The following is a 17,299-nucleotide window of genomic DNA, read 5'->3' as shown; positions in this document are numbered from 1 at the left end:
AAACACGCTCCTGCAGAGACACAGGTCCAAACACGCTCCTGCAGAGACACAGGTCCAAACACGCTCCTGCAGAGACACAGGTCTAAACACACCCCTGCAGAGACACAGGTCCAAACCTTGTTCTTTTCTACAGTTTCTCCTACAAACGTCAACATTTCACTTCTCTTCTTTCCGACCTTCTCTGATCTGGAGTCGATCTCCACTTCAGCGATCTTGGCCCATTTCTGCCAGAAGTTCGGGTCGTCCAGTGAAATGTCTGTCCTGTTCCCGGACGAGACAAAGCTGGCCTGAAGGAGGACACAAAGAATTCAAACAGTCAAAGTCAGCTGTTTTCAGCCCAGATATTCGGGACGTTTGAGGACTCCGACCTTTGCGAAGGTGGAGCCCTTCCCCTCAGACTGGATGGTGATGGTCTGAGTTCGTCTCTGAAGAATCTGATCGATGTCCTCCTCGCAGAACTTGGAGCCCTCATCTTCTTCGTCCATCAGCGCGCCGTACGCCCCTTTTTTCAACAAGTCCTCCACTTCCAGTTTGGAGAGCTGCTGCACCTGCAGCAACAGGGAAAAACAAAAACCTTTTCAGCTCCTCCTTCAGGTGGAGTTCTTTGAATCGGCGGCAGATTAAAGGCGCTGACGTTTCTCACCCCGTTCAGACTCCCTTTGCGGTTGATGTCTTGAAGGACTGCTTTGTCCAGGCCGAGCTTCAGACTGGCCTTGTCGAACATTTCCCTCTCGTACGAGTTCCTGGTGATGAGTCTGTAGACTTTCACGGCTTTGCTCTGACCGATCCGATGGCAGCGAGCCTGAGCCTGCAGCAGGACGGACACATCAGATGCTACCACGTCCCGCAAAGATCAAACCAAACTGAAAATAAAACATCTGCAGAGATCGTATCCGTTTGAAACTGGACGAAGTTTACTTTAAAAGAACTGCTTGAATGCAGAAGGAGAAGTTATGTTACGGTTTTTAAAAAAATAATCATCATTTATTATCTTCTGCCACCAAAACCTGATTCAAGATGGCCTCCGGAGCCAACCATCCTTCAAAAAACATGCATGGTTATAAGAGTCAGTTTGACAGATACTCAGCTAAGATTTGGTGGAAGAAGCTGATGTCAAGTTTTACTTTCTGGTCGAGTCAACCCTGTTTGTCTGTTAGCAAAATATCTCAAACCCCTGGATCTGGATCAACAGATTAACTTTTAGAGTCACCAAAGCCAATCAACGTGTAAATCCAAGGATTATAAAGAGCAGAAATTCAGCGGCGTTGCTCCGCCCACCTGCAGGTCGTTCTGAGGGTTCCAGTCCGAGTCGAAGATGATGCAGGTGTCCGCGGCCGTCAGGTTGATCCCCAGTCCTCCGGCTCGGGTGCAGAGCAGGAACACGAAGCGGTCCGAGTCCGGCTTACAGAAGCGGTCAATGGCGGCCTGCCGCAGGTTCCCTCGCACGCGGCCGTCGATGCGTTCATACGTGTAGCTGGAAAACAAACAGTTTCAACAACCAGCGCACGCTCCTAAACGTTGTCAGCTCATTGGTTTCTGCTCACCGTCTCTGAATGAGGTAGTCCTCCAGGATGTCCAGGCAGCGGACCATCTGGGAGAAGACCAGAACCTTGTGTCCCCCGGCCAGCAGTTTGGGCAGCAGCTTGTCGATCAGAACCAGCTTCCCCGCGGCCTGGATCATGGCCTGCAGCTGGAAGTCTGCCGCCTCCGGACTGTGGCTCTTCCTGAAGCTCTCCAGGATCTTCTCCTCGGCTCCTGAACCAAAAACAAGTTAGACTTCCTTTTCTCTTCCACAGGCGTCTTCTCTGGTTTCTGGTCTGACAGCAGCTGCCTGTAAAGGCTGAAGAAACGGTCCAAACCCAGTGAAGGGGCATGGTGCTCTGACCTGTGATCAGGTAGGGGTGGTTGCAGCACTTGCGGAGCTCCATCATGGTGTTGATGAGGTTGGGCATGTTGTGTTGGTTGGCTCCTTTGGAGAGGAAGGAGAAGTTCTTCTCCAGCAGGGCGCGGTAGTATTTCTTCTGGATGTTCGTTAGCTCCACCTGAACAAAACAACATCTTTTATTACTGATTTTATTTTGTTGCAGACAAGATAAAACTTCAATATTTCATGTTTTATCCCCTTGATATTCGTCCTCGTTCAGACCTGGTTTGTAAATCCATCCCTAGAGTTTGGATTTCAATCAGACAGAACTAAAAACAGCCTCAATATTGAATGAAAGCTTCACTCAGACCGCCTTCCAAGGAGCTCTGGACCCATTTATCTGAACACAATCCGTCTAATCAGTCCAGTCCTGAACCCGCTGTGGTCACTGTGAGCTGTGATGAGCTGTCAATCACAGGACGACAGTCTGAGACGTGTTTGTTGTTTTATATCCACCCGTTTCATCACAGAGATGACGTTAAATTCACACTGAAGGTGGATTTTTACCTTCATTTCTCTGACATCACGTCTTTCTGGAAATGAAGTTCAGTCAGAGAACTCAAACGGCTCCGATTCACATTAATGTCAAAATAACAACAATCATTTTTACAGAAACGTCAGCAGAGCAAATGAGACATTTAGGGAGAAAGTGTCAGGTGTGAACGATCCGAACCTGAGATGGATATTTAATGCAAAGGTCTGAACAGGTTATTTATGAGCTGCAGCCTGAAATCCAGAAATAAACGTTTGTTGAGAAATAAAAAGAGAAAAACTAAACTTCTCAGGTTCTTCTTTCACCATCCTTCCTTCTCTGTAGTCTTCTTCAGTTCTTCCTCTCTGTCAGCTTCATATTCATCCCTGTCCAATATGTCCACCGTCCCTCCTCTGTCCAAACCATCTCTTACTCTGTCTCCCTCTCATCGACTCGTTTCTGATCCTGTCCGTTTTACAAACCTAAAATAAAAGCTGAAGATGCTAAGGTTCTTATTTCTCACATCCTCACCTCTATGATGGTCTCCTCTTTAGGTGCCAGATTCTTTTCTACATCATCCTTCAGCCTCCTCAGCATCATGGGCTTCAGAATCGACTGAAGCTTCTTCACCTGGTGGGGACAGAAGAGGAGGAGGAAAATATGAGGATAAATCAGAGTAAAACCGATCATTTCTGTCGGCCTCGCTGTGACTCAGACTACCTGCTCGTCCGTCTTCAGGTCTCCAAACTCGTCCAGGAAGGAGCTCTCTGAGGGAAACTGCTGGGGCTCCAGGAAGTTCAACAAACTGAAGAGCTCCTCCACCGAGTTCTGCAGAGGGGTTCCTGTCAGCAGAACCTTGTGTTCCTGTTGGGATGAAGGCAGCGAGGTGTTTTAGGAGACGAAGCGGCAAACGGATCGGACCGACCTGGAAGGAGACTCGACACAAACTGACCAGGTTCATGAGCTTGAGCCCCTCCAGCAGCTTGCAGTTCCGGTTCTTCAGCCGGTGGGCTTCATCGATCACAACGCAGCGCCACTGCAGCTTCTTCAGCTCCGGGCAGTCGGCCATGATCATCTCGAAGGTGGTGATGAGTCCGTGAAACTTCAGCACACCTGGGACTGCGTTACCCTGAGAGACGAGGAGACCGAATCAGAAACACGGGCCTCCACTTTCTGCAGGTTTAAAAAGATTTATTGATGTTTTCCTCTCAGAAATTCAAGCTCACTGCAACACTTTTAGTCAGTAATATAATAAACTCACTGATGTCAGATAAGTGGCACAAATTAAAGGGTGGAAATGTGAAAATCTAATTTTTAGATGAAATTGACTCTCGTCCGTCTTCAGCCGAGGATTTCCAGATGCTGCGGCCGGATCGTTTACGACATAATATTAATGAAAACGTCTCTCCGTTTACTTTAAAACTCTGACAAAATAAAACTTTTAATTGTTTAATTTATGGCCTGAAAACAGATAAATCTGCTCTGTAAATCAGAATTAAGCTGCTCTGATTTCTAAAGACTGAAAGAAAAAGAAATAGAAGCTGGGAAAATAAAACTCCCCTCTTTCAGGTTTTAAATCATCTCCTAACCCACGACTGCCTGATTCTGGACCAAATCAGTGGCGGCTGCAGGTTCCTGGGAGTCGACTCAGACGATAAACGGATCTGAGATGGCAGTGGCGTTAACGCGCCGCCGCCGTGCGTCGATGTCCGGATCAGGAACTCATCCCGTTACCTGCGCGTCCCTGTAAAACATCTCGTACTGCAGGATCATCTGCCGGCTGATCTGCGAGCCGTGGTACACGATGACGTTCATGTGCGTCCACGTGCGGAACTCCCTCTCCCAGTTGGTGATGGTGGACAGCGGCGCGATGATGAGGAAGGGCCCGCGGATCCCCATGCTGAAGATCTCGTACAGGAAGGTGATGGACTGGATGGTTTTCCCCAAACCCATTTCGTCCGCCAGGATGCAGTTTTTCCTGCAAAACAAAGGGGATCAGGTTCAGGTCAGGCTGCTTGATCGAGTCAGAAACCAGTTCTGATGTGTGTCCTGCTGGGACTGGGTCCAACTCAGGGGTCAAAAACCGACATTTTCTGCCTCTGAACAAAACTGGAAGATGAAGATAAAAGTTGGAAATACCAACCCTTTATTCAGTTTTATAGAAAGAATCAGATGGGATTAAGGATGGACCCGAACAAAACGCTGACGGCAGAACTACTTAAAACTAAAAAGTTAATGTTAAAAAGTTAAATATGAGCTCGCAGCTCGATCCCAAAGGAGGCTGGAAGAAAAGAAAACTGCAGCTCCTGCAGAGGCTGAGGGGAAAATAAAAACTAATTATAAGACCAAAAGTATTCACCCGCCTCCCTTCATGAACCTGAGCTCATCCCATTCTTAATCCACGGGGTTTAATCTGAGGTTGGCCCACTCTGATTCTGTAACAGCTTCAGCTCTCCACAAGATGTTTTGGACCATTCTTCAGACCCTGATGTTGGACAGAAGGTTCTCTGTCTCCGCTCTGATTCATCCTGAAGGGGTTCTGTTGGGTTCTGGTCAGGACCGGCAGCAGCTGAACCCGGACTCGTCCCTCCAGAGGACACATCTCCACTGCTCTAGAGTCCAGCGGGGGCGGTCTTTACTCCACAGCGTCCGACTCGTCGCTCTCGGTGATGGAAGGCTTGGATCAGCTGTTGCCATGGCAACCCTCCATGAAGCTCTCTGCTCTCTGTCCCTGAGCTGATCTGAAGGAGACATGAAGTCTGGAGGTCTGGAGGACGTTGGTGACCTCTGAGCCCACTCTGTGGTTTTACATGATCGAGCTGCTGTCGTTCCCACTTTGTTATAAAACCACGAACAGCTGACTGTAGCGAGGAAATGTCCCGACTGGACTTATTCCTCAGGTGGCGTCCCATCACAGCACCACAATGAGCTCCTGAGAGCGACCCATTCTTTTATTAATGGTTGTAGAATCAGATTTTATACACCTGAGGCCGTGGAAGAGACTGGAACACCTGAACTCGGTGGTGAGGAAGGCTGAGTGTTTGGGTCTCAAACCTCCAACAATCAACAACCATCGAAGACAAACGGGCAGATTTAAATTCAGACGTTTCTTCTCGGAGATGAAGTCCTTCCCACCTGTTGTACCAGTTGAACAACAACCAGTTCATCCCCTCCAGCTGGTATTCTCGGAGCTGGTTCCCGTTACGGTAATCCCGCGAACGCTCCAACTTCTGCCATTTTTCCGGAGGCGGGCGCTCCTGAAAAATAAAAATAAAATTTTTTTTAAATTATTTCCAAACAAACAAAAATGCCCCAAATTTTTAATACAAACCAACAAAACTGTTGAAAATATTGTTTTAAATTGAATTAAAAATTAAATTATAAGATTTTCTTTATATACATCATCATTGATGTATTTCTTTATTTAAAAATTATTTAAGCATCATTTAGTCATTTATTTAATTTAATTTATTTCAGTTTGCTCAATCAGTTCAGCAGAAGGTTTATTATTTATTATTTATTTAAATAAAAACAATGTATTATTCTCATTAGGTGGGCGGAGCTTAGCATTTAGAAGGCTTCAGTTCAACACTGTGGGTGGAGCTTAAGGACTGCCTTTGATCCCTTTGATGTGATGACATCACAGAGGGTGTATCCAGGCGACAGGCGCCTCAGGAACCAGTTTAGTTCCAGAGTTTTGGTCTGAACACAGTTAAGTCTGTTGGAGAGGGAGTTTTATTCGAAGTATTTATTCAAGTATTTTAGGATAAATATTTTATTGAAGCGTTTTAGTATCAGAGCAACCATGAGCACAACGAGAAAAACCACCGGTGCAAACCTGCCGTCCGTCGTGGCTGAAAGTCCGCTTCAGTCCGGGGACCCGATGCAGACGGGCTCACCTGCGGACCTGTCCAGGGTGGACCCCACGGACCTGTGGACCGCTGGAGACAGGCATCAGCTGCCCCACAGTCTGATAAAGAAGATCAACGGGTGGACAGATGGACCGCTGGAGGTCTGCCAGCCACAAGAACTGTCGCTGGAGACCGAAGAGCTTCAGCTGAGCCCAGAAGTCCCGTTGGATCAGGATGTCGTCGCTAACAGTCAGAGGGTGGTAAGATGTTCTGTTAGTCAGTTTCTGGAGACGTTTATCGTCCAAGCCGCAGATAAATCTCTGCTCCGCTGCTCTCCAGAATCCTTTGAGTACATCCACGAGAGATTCTTTGAGAAAATCTGGCCTCATTTCGATGGAATGGAGTTTTATTCCACTCCAAAGAAACTGAAACAACTCTCAAAGAGCGCCTTTAAGAGCTTCTGTAAGGAAAATGGCTGCTCAGGGAAAGACGTTCTGTCTTTAATGTCCATAGAAGACCCGGTTCTCGATGACGGGATCGTCAGCTGTTTGAAAGATCAGCTGATGGCGTTGACTAAGGAACCCTCTTCCATCTCAAGGTTCCTGTCATCCGTAGGGAAAACTTTTAAAAAGGTCTTCAAGAAGAAAACCTCACAAGATGCTGAGGAGAACATCCAAAACGCTGCCGAGGTCACACTTGTAGAGAAGTTTGTCCTTGAAGACGAGGAGGTTGAGGTAACATCTGTCCACAGTTTTCACTGTGATGAAGCGGTATCAGAGCTCACACCTGGAGACTCCTCAGAGTCTGAGGACCAACCTGAAAAGGATCCAGCTGTGAAGAAACAAGCAGTTAAATGTTCAATCAGTCAGTTTCTGGAGACGTTTCTGGTTGAAGCCGTAGACGCGTCTCTGCTCGGCTGCTCGGCAGAGTCCTTTGAATTTATCCACGAGAGGTTCTTTGAGAAAATCTGGCCTCATTTCGATGGTCTGGAGTTTTATTCCGCATCCAAAAAACTGAACAAACTCTCAAAGAGCGCCTTTAAGAGCTTCTGTAAGGAGAACGGCTGCTCAAGGGAAGACGTTTTCTTTCTAATGTACGTGGACGACCCGGTTCTGGATGATGGGATCGTCAGTTATTTAACGGATCGGTTGATGCCGTTCGCAACCAGGAAGCCTTCTTCCATCTCAAGGCTCCTGTCATATGTAGGGTTCACTAACTAACATTAACCAAACTGTGAGCCGTTCTGCTGCTGTTTAGTCTTTAATGGGGAGGGTCTGGAACTGGGGTTTGGTAAGGTTTTCTTGGGGTTTTCTTTGATTTTCTTGGGGTTTTGGGGGGGTTTGTTGGGGTTTCTTAGGGGTTCTTGGGGATTTCTTGGGATTATTTAGGGCTTGTTAGGGTTTCCGTTGGTTTGGTTGGGTTTTTGTTGGGTTTTGTTGGGCTTTTGGGGTGGTTTGGGGGGGGTTCTTGGATTTTGTTGGGATTTCTTTGGGTTTCTTGGGGTTTTCTCCGGGTACTCCGGTTTCCCCCACAAACTAAAATTAGAAACATTGGTCCTACAGGGTCCTGTATGGTCCTGATGGGTGAATTAATTAATGAACAAAACAAAAACAAGGCATTGTAGCTTGAAAGGTCAAAGCGTCTGTTTTGTAAACAGAAGATTCTGGGTTCGAACCCCAGCAGTGCCTGATTGAAGACAACAGGTCTTCATCTGAACCCACAAACCCGTCCTGTCTGTAAAGTCCTAAACCCTCAGAGTCTGATCTTCAGCAGGCCCTCAGGGAACGCCGTTCGTTTTAATTAAAGTCACTCAGCAGCCTCAGTCTGCCTGAGTCCTAAATTACTCCAAAAGTTAACAGATTCTCAGGAACTTCTCAGGAAACGACAAGGACCAGGTGCTGTGGCCTCGGAGGAGGTCTGGGCTCTCTGACTGCTTCTGCAGTCATTAATTTATAATTCTGTTTGATTTTTTAAGTTGACATCGTTCTCGTGCATCTCAGCCGGTTCTCCTCACCGCGTGTCTCAGGTCCGGCGGCGGTTTCTGGATCTCCTCGAACTCCTTGATCTTCTCTGGGTCCACGTCCTCCTGCAGCTCCCACGTGGCCTCCTCGTAGGACAGGCTGCACCACTTCACGAGGTAATGGGTCACCTCCTGCAGCACACACAGAAACACCGAGTGTGTGTTGGTAAAAACTGCTTCCAAGCCCAACAGAGCGGCGCTGGTGTTACGGACCTCTCCGGTCTCTGTGTCCGTGGTAACGGCCACTTCCAGGACCCGGTCCACCTCGACGTAATCCGGGTTAAAAAGGTCCTCATCGGGCTGAAAGAAGAACCAGACAGTTTAAAGACGGACTGATCCATCAGCGTCCCGTCAGAACACGGGTCGGCTTCAGCCCGGTTACCTCGGTGAACAGATGCTTCATCTGAGCCTGTTTGGTCCTGAAGCGTTTAATCTTCTGGTGGATCCTGGGATCCTTCTCCAGTTCTTCCAAAGTGGCCCACTTACAGTGCAGGTAGGAGCTGAAATCACACAAAGATGAACGATGAAGGACAAAAGAAACAAATCTGACTCATCCGTTCAGCTCAGGAGCCGTTCTTAGAGGTCAGAGGTCAACAACTTCTGATAACGTTCAGGTACGAGGACCGAAACTGAGCGAACATGTGACCAAAGTCCAGAGAACGTCCCGCAGAACGTCTGAAGAACAGTTTAAAACGATTATTAGCGAGTTTGGATCAGCGGCAGGAAAACATAAATGAGGGAAAATTAAAGCTTTAGTTAATAAAGTCTTTTAAAAAACTGTATTTAATTTAATTTTAAAAAATGTATCTTTTCAGTCTAAAAACGCAGAAATTAAATCAACCAAATGTGATCAACATCTGGATTTTCACCCAAACATCTGCAGATTTATTTATTTTTCTTCTCCTGATTAAAACTGAAATTTAAAAAAAGGTCTTAAATGTTTAAGTTATGATTACAGTTAGCTGCATTATTTAATCCATAAACTCTAACATATAAAACGTTGAGTCCGTTCATCATGCAGAGATTAAACCTCCTGAACTTCATTAGATTTCATCTTTAAATCGGGTTTTATAAACTAATTACCAAGAAAACATTCACGTAAAATCAAAGTTTTGGATAATTTAGTTGTTTGCTTCCATTCAGTCCGACTGGAGCTGAACTCGTCATGTTTTATTCATCCCCACAGAGAATAAACTACAGCCAGAATGACGGCTGTATATCTGAGACAAAAAGAAAACGTCCCGACAGGAAGCTTTAAAACAACCGAGAAACAATAAAAATAAATAAAACCTAAAAACCCGTTAATGAAAGCAGCTGAGAGTCAGAAACGGGTTTAAAACAACATTAAAATCCTTAAAAACTGCAGTTAATGACTTTAAAGGTCAAGTCCTCAGATCTAGTCCACATTTCTGTCCTTCATTTTAACTTTAATCACATTTAAAACTGCAGGAATTCAACCAAAGTGACAAAAATTCACAGAAATTACACAAAAAAACTGGATTTTATCAAATATAAACAGACAAAACAAACAAAGAAATCAAAGTTTGACAGTTTCTGTGTGATTAATTCAAATTAAAATAAAGACAAATTACTCACAAGTTTCTGTATTTGACGTAAAACTCCTCGGTGTCGTCTGATTGGTCCTCGGGTGAAGCCTAAAGAGACGCAGGAATTCACGTTAAAGCGTTTAGAATTCATTTATAACCCAGAGGGTTCGGGTTCGGGTTCCTCACCTCCTTCTTCCCTTTTCTGACCGCCAGGATTTTCTCGATGATGTTGGCCTCGTCCTCCGGCGGCTCCTGAGAAACGGGTCGGCGGTTAGATCGGAAGCGTTAAACGTGCCGCGGCGCCACCGGGTCAGGGAGCGAGATTAAAACATTGAACCTCAACCAGCTTCAGTAAATAAAAGGAAGCCAGAGTTTTACATATAAGCTCCTCCCACTCTGCCAGCTCTCAGAGGACGTGTTGGGAATGACTCTCAGCTTCAACCACACCAACATTTAGCTCGATATCTGTAAAACAACTCGGTTTGAGACTCACTTCGGCCTGCCACGCCAGCGCCGTGGCGTTGAGCGCCGAGATGCGCCCGGCTCCGAGGACGGCGATCGTCTCCCCGTCGTCGTCCACCACCTTGAAGTCCAGGTCCTCGTTGTACTTCCTGCGCTTGACCTGGCGCCCGGAACGCCGCTTCTGAAAACGCAGAGGAGGTTCAGCTGAGGTGGCAAGCTGGAAGCCACACCCATATATGGTCGAGTCAGTTTCAGACCTTTGTGACCCGACCTGCGCTGTTAAATCCTTTCACCACAAATAAAACTAAACCTCAGTAATTAATCTGAATTCTCAGCCTTTTATTAGAAGAAATTAGAGCTTTAGCGCCTTGGACGGCGAGGAGGTGTTCCTTTGTGGTTCTGTTCGTTAACCCGACCCGTTACAGACTCACAGAGTTATCCAGGGGGTCCTGGCTGTCCTCGCCCCCCATGTTGAGAGCTGACATTGAGGTAGCGTCGTCACTCTCCCCTGCCTCCTGCAGCTCCTGGTTTCTCCTCTTCCCCTTCTTCTTCTTCTCCACCGGCGCTGCGCCAGGATCTCTGGAGGACAAAGGAACAAACTCAGTGGCGGCGGGAAACTCAGCGGCTGCGGGAAACTCGTCCCCGGCATTTCCTCCTCAGGCTTTGGTGCCAAACGGGGATTTCTTACCATAAAAACAGGACACTGAGACGCCTTAAAGCAGATTTTAAATGAAACTGAGACAATCAGCTGCTTTAAGGTGGATCTGTGAATTCTCTAATTGGTGTAATTACACCACAATCAGCCGTTAAACGAGGAAACCTCGGTTCAGCTTCTCTCTGTGACATCAGAGCAACGCAGACGGTCTTACTTGGGTTTCCGGCCCCTCTGTTTCGGAGCCGTGGGGGCCGGCGTCTTGCTGTTGGCCTGGCCTTGTCTCTTTCCGTGGCTTTGGGCGGCCTGGGCGTGGTTCACCTGCCCCGCGGCGACCGGGGGGGCTGCAGCAGGGAGACAAGAACAGGATCAGGAGAGCCGTCGGTCAGTCCCTCCAGGATTTTGCGGGCATTTTCTGCAGCTAAAATGCCTGATTTCGCGGGGCATTTTCCTAAAAGTTGCAATTTTTTTTTACTAAAATCAATAAAAACCATAACTTTTAAACATTTTTTTAAACCAAAAATCCTTCCTAGTTTTGTAAGATAATTACCAACAAACATTGCCATTCTCAAACGGTGCTTTATTTGAGAACTTTGATAGCTTCTAAACTGACATTCATGAGCATTTCTGGATTGTCCCTGGTCTGCAGCTCTCCTCACATGTTTTGCAGACACAAAGTGTTTGTCGATGCGTTTATGTTCCATGATTACACTGCAGGACGTGCAAAACAGCTGCAGCTGGGGAGGAAACTGATTTGCTGAAATCTTTGTGGGCAAATGTGAAGCATTAGCGCACATTTTGGCTTCGGTCGCTGCTCCTGCACGCTTCCGGCGTTCTGATGTTAACAGGAAGTGACGTCACGTTCCTGAGTTATTTGGGGTTATTTTGTATTCCACGCTACACAAACCCACAAAGAAGAGACTAGACCACAGAAACGGTGGCGAATCACTTCAGAAACAATAAATATTGGGTTAAAGTTGCGGGAAAGTTGCAGCGTTTTGGGCAAAGTTGCAAAAAGTTGCAATTTTGCGGGGTTTGCTTGATTTTGCGTTAATAGTTGCGATCGCAACATCGTGAAATCCTGGAGGGTCTGTACAGTGGAAGAAAACGCTTCGATTGTCGTTAAAAGCAGGAGAACCGACGCAGCTATCAGCTTCAAAAAAACATCAAAATACACGAATCAAACCATCAAGAATAAAGTCTGTGACTTTTAGAAACAGAACTTCCAACAATGTAAAGAAAAATGACAGAAACGCGACAGATTTCCTGGTTTCAGTTGAAGTAAAAACGGCCTTCAGCAAATTCTGAGATTTTACAGCAAATCCTGAAAATTTTAAACTAATTTTCTCAGAGTTTAAATTTTGATGTTAGGGAAAAATCCAATAATAAACATTTAAAATAAAGCTGGCTTTGTCAGTGCAGATTACTACAAAATAAAGGCCCAAATTTTGCTGAAAAGTTGATGAATTTTTCTAGTTTTAGACATTAATTATCTGCTTTTTTAGATAAAACATCAAACTGAAGCATCAATTATCTGAGTTTGTTTTTTTACCCTTTTTAAACAACTTAAATCATCTGATTCAGTTTTAAATATCCTGTTTTCTTCAAACAGCATCCATCCCTGATTATATCCCCGACATCATTCTGATTTTCCCCGATGCGCCCGCCCATCCACGTGCGCACACACGTGCGCACACACGTGCACGCGCTCGCTTGCTAATTCTTAATTAGGTCCAACGAGCAGATAATAACAGTCATTCTTCCTGACGCGTCTAATCAGGAATTAGGAACATTTAAGAAAAGAGCGTTCATCATCTCTGCCTTCCAATTAGTGCTGAAATAAGTCCCCGCTGTAAACGATGCAAAAACATCAACAATCTGCTGCTAAAAATGCATCGTGCTGTTATTAAATAAAAATAAAGAAACGGCGAACAGGCCTGATTCTGATGTGAGAAACCAGTCAGGATTCAGACGAGTCGAACGTTTCCACGTCAGAACGACGGCAGCGGAAGGAAATCAGCCGTAACGCGGACGGCGACTCTGAAACGGCGAACCTTGATTCGTGGCCTCTGGAGGAAGGACTTTGATCTTCGGTTTCCTTCCTCTTTTGCCGGGAACCTTCACGGGAACCTGAGCTGGTTCTGGGGTTTTGCTCCTGTCGGCGTCTTTCCTGCGGCGGCCCTTCCTCTCTTTGGGCTCTTTGCTCCTCCTCAGGGTCAGCACCATCGGGCCCTTCTCCTCCTTCCGTTTCTTTGGTTTGCTGCTGTCCTTCTCCTCGCCGTCGGCTCCTCCTCGCTCCCATTCCCTCCTGTCCTTTTTCTTCCTCTTCTTCTTCACCCTGCCTCCTCCTCCTCCGCCATCGTCCTCCTCGCTCAGAGAGGACGGGGGTCGCGGGGCTCCTCCGGAGTGCTTCATGGCGTGGACCCCAACCGCAGCGCAGTGATTGGGCGTCGCCGCGCTGCCCACGGGGGTGAGGAGGCGGAGCTGGTCCTTCGGGCCGACGACCAGGTGCCCCCGTGGGATTGTGGGAACCGCGGTTTGTGCGTTCTTGTCTTGGTCCGAGGCGGCTGCGGCGGGGGGAGGAGGCGTGTGCTTCAGGAGGCCAGTGAACATCTGAAACACAGAAAGACAAATAAATAAAGACACGGAGACGGAAGACTGAGATGAAAGACGAGAAGCAGATAAAGAAGTCCTCTCATCGTGTGAGTCAGATCATTGCTCCATCAACCCGCAGGATGCTGCAGCCGCCGCAGGATGCTGCAGCCGCCGCAGGCGCTGCTGCGCTTCAACGAATCCAAGATGGCAGACAGGAGGACGGAGCCTTAAAACGGGTCCTGAGGCGGATCGTTTGGGTTCATGAACAGAGACGGAGCTGAAACTCGGGGTGGAAGCAGCTGAGAGTCGTTATCAAAAACCCAGCAGGTCGACAGGAAGTTAAACCGTCTCTCACAGAAGATAACGACGTGCAGCTTTAAGCCCCGCCTACAATCACAGCATCACATATTATCTGAGGATTCAGCAGCAAGAATTATCGAGTCTCCACCTGAAACGGTTTGAGCCGTCCTGTTTTATTTTACCGTTTGTTTAAACGGAGGGAGCGTCCTGGGAGACGATGTAACGGCTTCAACTTCCAGGTTTCGTTACGGCGTCTAGTCATTTAATTCACGTCTGATATGAACCCCGGAGCATGTCTTCAGGTTCCTGCAGTCACGCCGCAGACGTCGGGGGGGAGGACTTCCAACCAAACCTAACCACAGCTGAACTTCAGAGTCCGTCCATCTACTTCTGATCTGCTCGCTGCGTCGTCTCCATCTGCATAAATAATTCCAGCCATAAATATTCATGACAAGTAGGTGGACCTGAAGGTCAGTGCAGCGTGTGGGCAAAGATCCATTTAGATCAGAAACACAGATAAGCTCCGACATCCACCGGATGCGTCGCAGCAGAGAGAAATCAGGAGTTTAGGCTGCATCTAAATCAGGAACTTCTGCAGCTTTTACTCCACAATGCGCCGCGGCGTCAGACAGGAAACACGCTGAGGAACGTCAAAATTTTACCATGAAGCTCATTTTTAATAAAAATCCATTTTGTTGTCATCTAACACAGACCTGCAGGATAAAACCAGGCTCAGGCTCCACTCTCTGCAGCCTGTCAGGGATGACTCTCAGCTACTACCACACCAAACATCAGCTAAACATCTGTCCTCCAGTCCACCTGTCTCTGCCTCAGGTGAGTCTTGTTCCTGAGTGATGGAGCGACGGATCGGAGCCTCGTCTGCAGTAACGAGGGCGTCGCTCCGGTCCATCTCGGCTCCAACCCTCACCTGCGGCCATGCGGTTTGGATCAGGACCGGAAGAACCAGGTCCTGGATCTGGATGTCTAAAGCTGGGCTCAGGTGAGGAGCTCGGAGCGGAGCCACAGTGGATGTAAAAAGACCGTACATACATCCGGTGTTCTGCCGGCTGCTACGCTCTGTCCATCTGGACGTGATGTCAGAGGCTCCTCGGAGTCCGTATGCTTTCTGTCCCGGTGTCAGCTCCACAAGCTGTGGCCCATTTCTGCAAACGGCCAAAAATTAAAGAGCTCTGGCTCATTACTGCCATTATGTGGATTTTTTAATCAGAAACTCTGAACCCAGAGGATGAAAACGAAGCCTGACGGGCTGCTTTTCAGAATAAGAGCTCGGATGACCGAACTGCAGCAAAACATTTTAATTTAAAATGATAAATAAATGTGTAAGCAAACAAAGAAGAACCTCTAAAGTGTTTCTAATTTCATGTTCCAAAAGACTTATCACTTTTTGTAAGGAAAAGGATAGCCAGCATTAGTTTAGAGACTTTCAAACAAGATGTTAAAAACTTAAATTAATACAGACAAACTAAATATCTGTTAAAGATTTTTAAATGTACGATTACAGCAAATCCATATTGAAATAATCTACAGATGATAACCATTTAACGGAAATAAAACCAGAATATCTGATCACTGAGCAGCACTTTAACAGTAAACAGGTTCAGTTAAACCTCAGGAGGGTCGACTGGTTATTAGAATTATTATTTTTATTTTTTTGTGCAAAGAAAATCTTAATGAAAGTCATTTTTCTGCATCTGGCCTGATGAAAACGGAGGAGATAATTATATGAAATGAGGCCGGTTCGGATCAGCTGTAGGGATGGAGGGTCGGAGCGCCACCGCCCCAGATCTGAAGCACGTCATGATGGACCGAAGAGCTCCTGTTCAAAATTTAACTTTTAAAGTGTTTGACGGTGGCATGCAGCAGGTGTTTGATGCAGCGAGGAGGGGAACGGCACACACACACACACACACACACACAAAGCCTGAACTTCCAGGCATCACCAACGCTCAGCCTGGACCAGGACTCCAGGAGCAACGTTTGGACCGGGCTCTGGACCCCAGAACAGCCAACGGTACCAACAAGGTCAGCGTTTACAACAACAACAACAACGATAAAAATAAACACCTCGATGAGGTCAGAAGAACCGGAACACAAACACACACCGAGCTCAGCGGTGGAGCGGGGTATCAAGGCTGTTGCCATGGAAACTGTCTCTCCGCGCCGAAGCTGCTGGGAGGCAGACGTAAACACGTGGTCGCCATGGTAACCCTTTCGACGCCGTCTGAATCTGGCCACCGGGAGCTTGGGCTGCTCCCGTCCGTCCGTCCGTCCGTCCGTCCGTCCGTCATGAAACCGGGACAGTCTCAGGAGGATCCGGGTCAGCACCTGAGCTCACTTCCTGCTCGGTAAAATCAGCTCCCTGATCACCGCGGGACCTCGACTTTATTTCTGCTTTTATTTTCAGTTATTTAATCATCGAGCCACCTTTGATGTGAAGCCATAAATCTGCAAAAACCTGTTTGCAGTTTGTCGTTTCAGCGCTCCGAAGTTACACATTTAAAAGTTATTTTTCCAGGAAAACACGGAGCGTGAGCAGCGCACGCAGGAAACCAAAGGACTGAATGTTTATTCACAGAAAACAGGAGCAGAGTGCAGATAAAACATGTTTAACAAAGAGTTCAGCTGATTTTGACTCATAAACAGAAAGAAAAAAGCTTCATCTTCACTGAAAACGTGCAAAACGTCTCCGTATACAAACAACGTTCTTCTCCTGAAGCCATCAGATTTTACCTTACAGGTGCAGCAGACCTGAGGCACATTCAGGATCTGACTAAATCTGACTAAACTGGATTTATTTTAGCCTGATTTCGGCCACAAATACTGAAAAACTCAGGTTTGGGTTCATCTGACCTGATTTTGGTTAAATAAAGAAGAGAAACGAAAACGTTTCCTCTGTGATTTTTCAGATGTTCTCACCATCTGGAGCGTTTTTCAGTGGATTTAAAATAAAAACTGTGAGAAACGATGAAGGATGCAGACGTAACTGGGCCACTTATTACAGGAGGAGCAACAACAGAACCTCAAGTAGGCCAGTTTGGATGATGCCAAAAAACTTGCCTAATGGACTCAAATTTACAACATTATTAGAGCCCAGGAACTCCCTGGAGGAATGCATATCGCCCGCCAGAGTTTCAGAGTTTTAGAGTCAGTAACGTTACCTGTTAGAGCTCAGACTATCACACCGAGTTTTACCTCAATATCTGTGAAATTAACAGAGTTAGAAAGTTTATTTGTTTACTGAATTCCAAACTTACTTTCTGAGGATTTCGTTAAAAGTCGTCCGACAGTTCATGAGACGTTTTGGTAACGAGGGGGGGTCAAAGGTTTCAGGGGTCCGGTGGAATCCGTAAACCAGACGTGCAAAGAAAAACTAAATAAACTCCAGAACGAAACACGAAGAAAATGAACCTTTATTTAACACAGAATGTCATAAATCTGAGGGGGACAGCTTTCCT

General features: G+C 46.7%; 1 protein-coding gene and 1 non-coding gene across 2 annotated transcripts in view; one reads left to right on the top strand and one right to left on the bottom strand.

Moving 5' to 3' along the window:
• chd6 (chromodomain helicase DNA binding protein 6) overlaps positions 1–17,299 on the bottom strand; it is a gene marked incomplete at its 3' end in the record, with an annotated part of 42,136 nt that overhangs the window by 15,729 nt on the left and 9,108 nt on the right. The window contains exons 3-22 of the mRNA XM_025008837.2: positions 12,983–13,541; positions 11,146–11,272; positions 10,708–10,855; positions 10,308–10,457; positions 10,001–10,066; positions 9,864–9,922; positions 8,650–8,767; positions 8,481–8,567; positions 8,262–8,399; positions 5,532–5,653; positions 4,131–4,374; positions 3,349–3,525; positions 3,117–3,260; positions 2,928–3,026; positions 1,886–2,042; positions 1,545–1,755; positions 1,279–1,474; positions 644–808; positions 369–548; positions 177–287 (exon numbers count right to left, since the gene is read on the bottom strand). Coding sequence (XP_024864605.1) covers positions 177–287; positions 369–548; positions 644–808; positions 1,279–1,474; positions 1,545–1,755; positions 1,886–2,042; positions 2,928–3,026; positions 3,117–3,260; positions 3,349–3,525; positions 4,131–4,374; positions 5,532–5,653; positions 8,262–8,399; positions 8,481–8,567; positions 8,650–8,767; positions 9,864–9,922; positions 10,001–10,066; positions 10,308–10,457; positions 10,708–10,855; positions 11,146–11,272; positions 12,983–13,541 — 3,258 coding nt within the window. The remainder of the gene's footprint in view (positions 1–176; positions 288–368; positions 549–643; positions 809–1,278; positions 1,475–1,544; positions 1,756–1,885; positions 2,043–2,927; positions 3,027–3,116; positions 3,261–3,348; positions 3,526–4,130; positions 4,375–5,531; positions 5,654–8,261; positions 8,400–8,480; positions 8,568–8,649; positions 8,768–9,863; positions 9,923–10,000; positions 10,067–10,307; positions 10,458–10,707; positions 10,856–11,145; positions 11,273–12,982; positions 13,542–17,299) is intronic.
• Positions 7,862–7,935, top strand: trnat-ugu. The gene has a single exon. It is a non-coding gene; the product is annotated as a tRNA-Thr (tRNA).

Source organism: Kryptolebias marmoratus, linkage group LG4 (assembly GCF_001649575.2).
Source record: "Kryptolebias marmoratus isolate JLee-2015 linkage group LG4, ASM164957v2, whole genome shotgun sequence".
NCBI classification, from domain to species: domain Eukaryota; kingdom Metazoa; phylum Chordata; class Actinopteri; order Cyprinodontiformes; family Rivulidae; genus Kryptolebias; species Kryptolebias marmoratus.
Note: the sequence above shows the minus strand (reverse complement) of the source record. Positions and strands in the feature narration are given on the sequence as shown.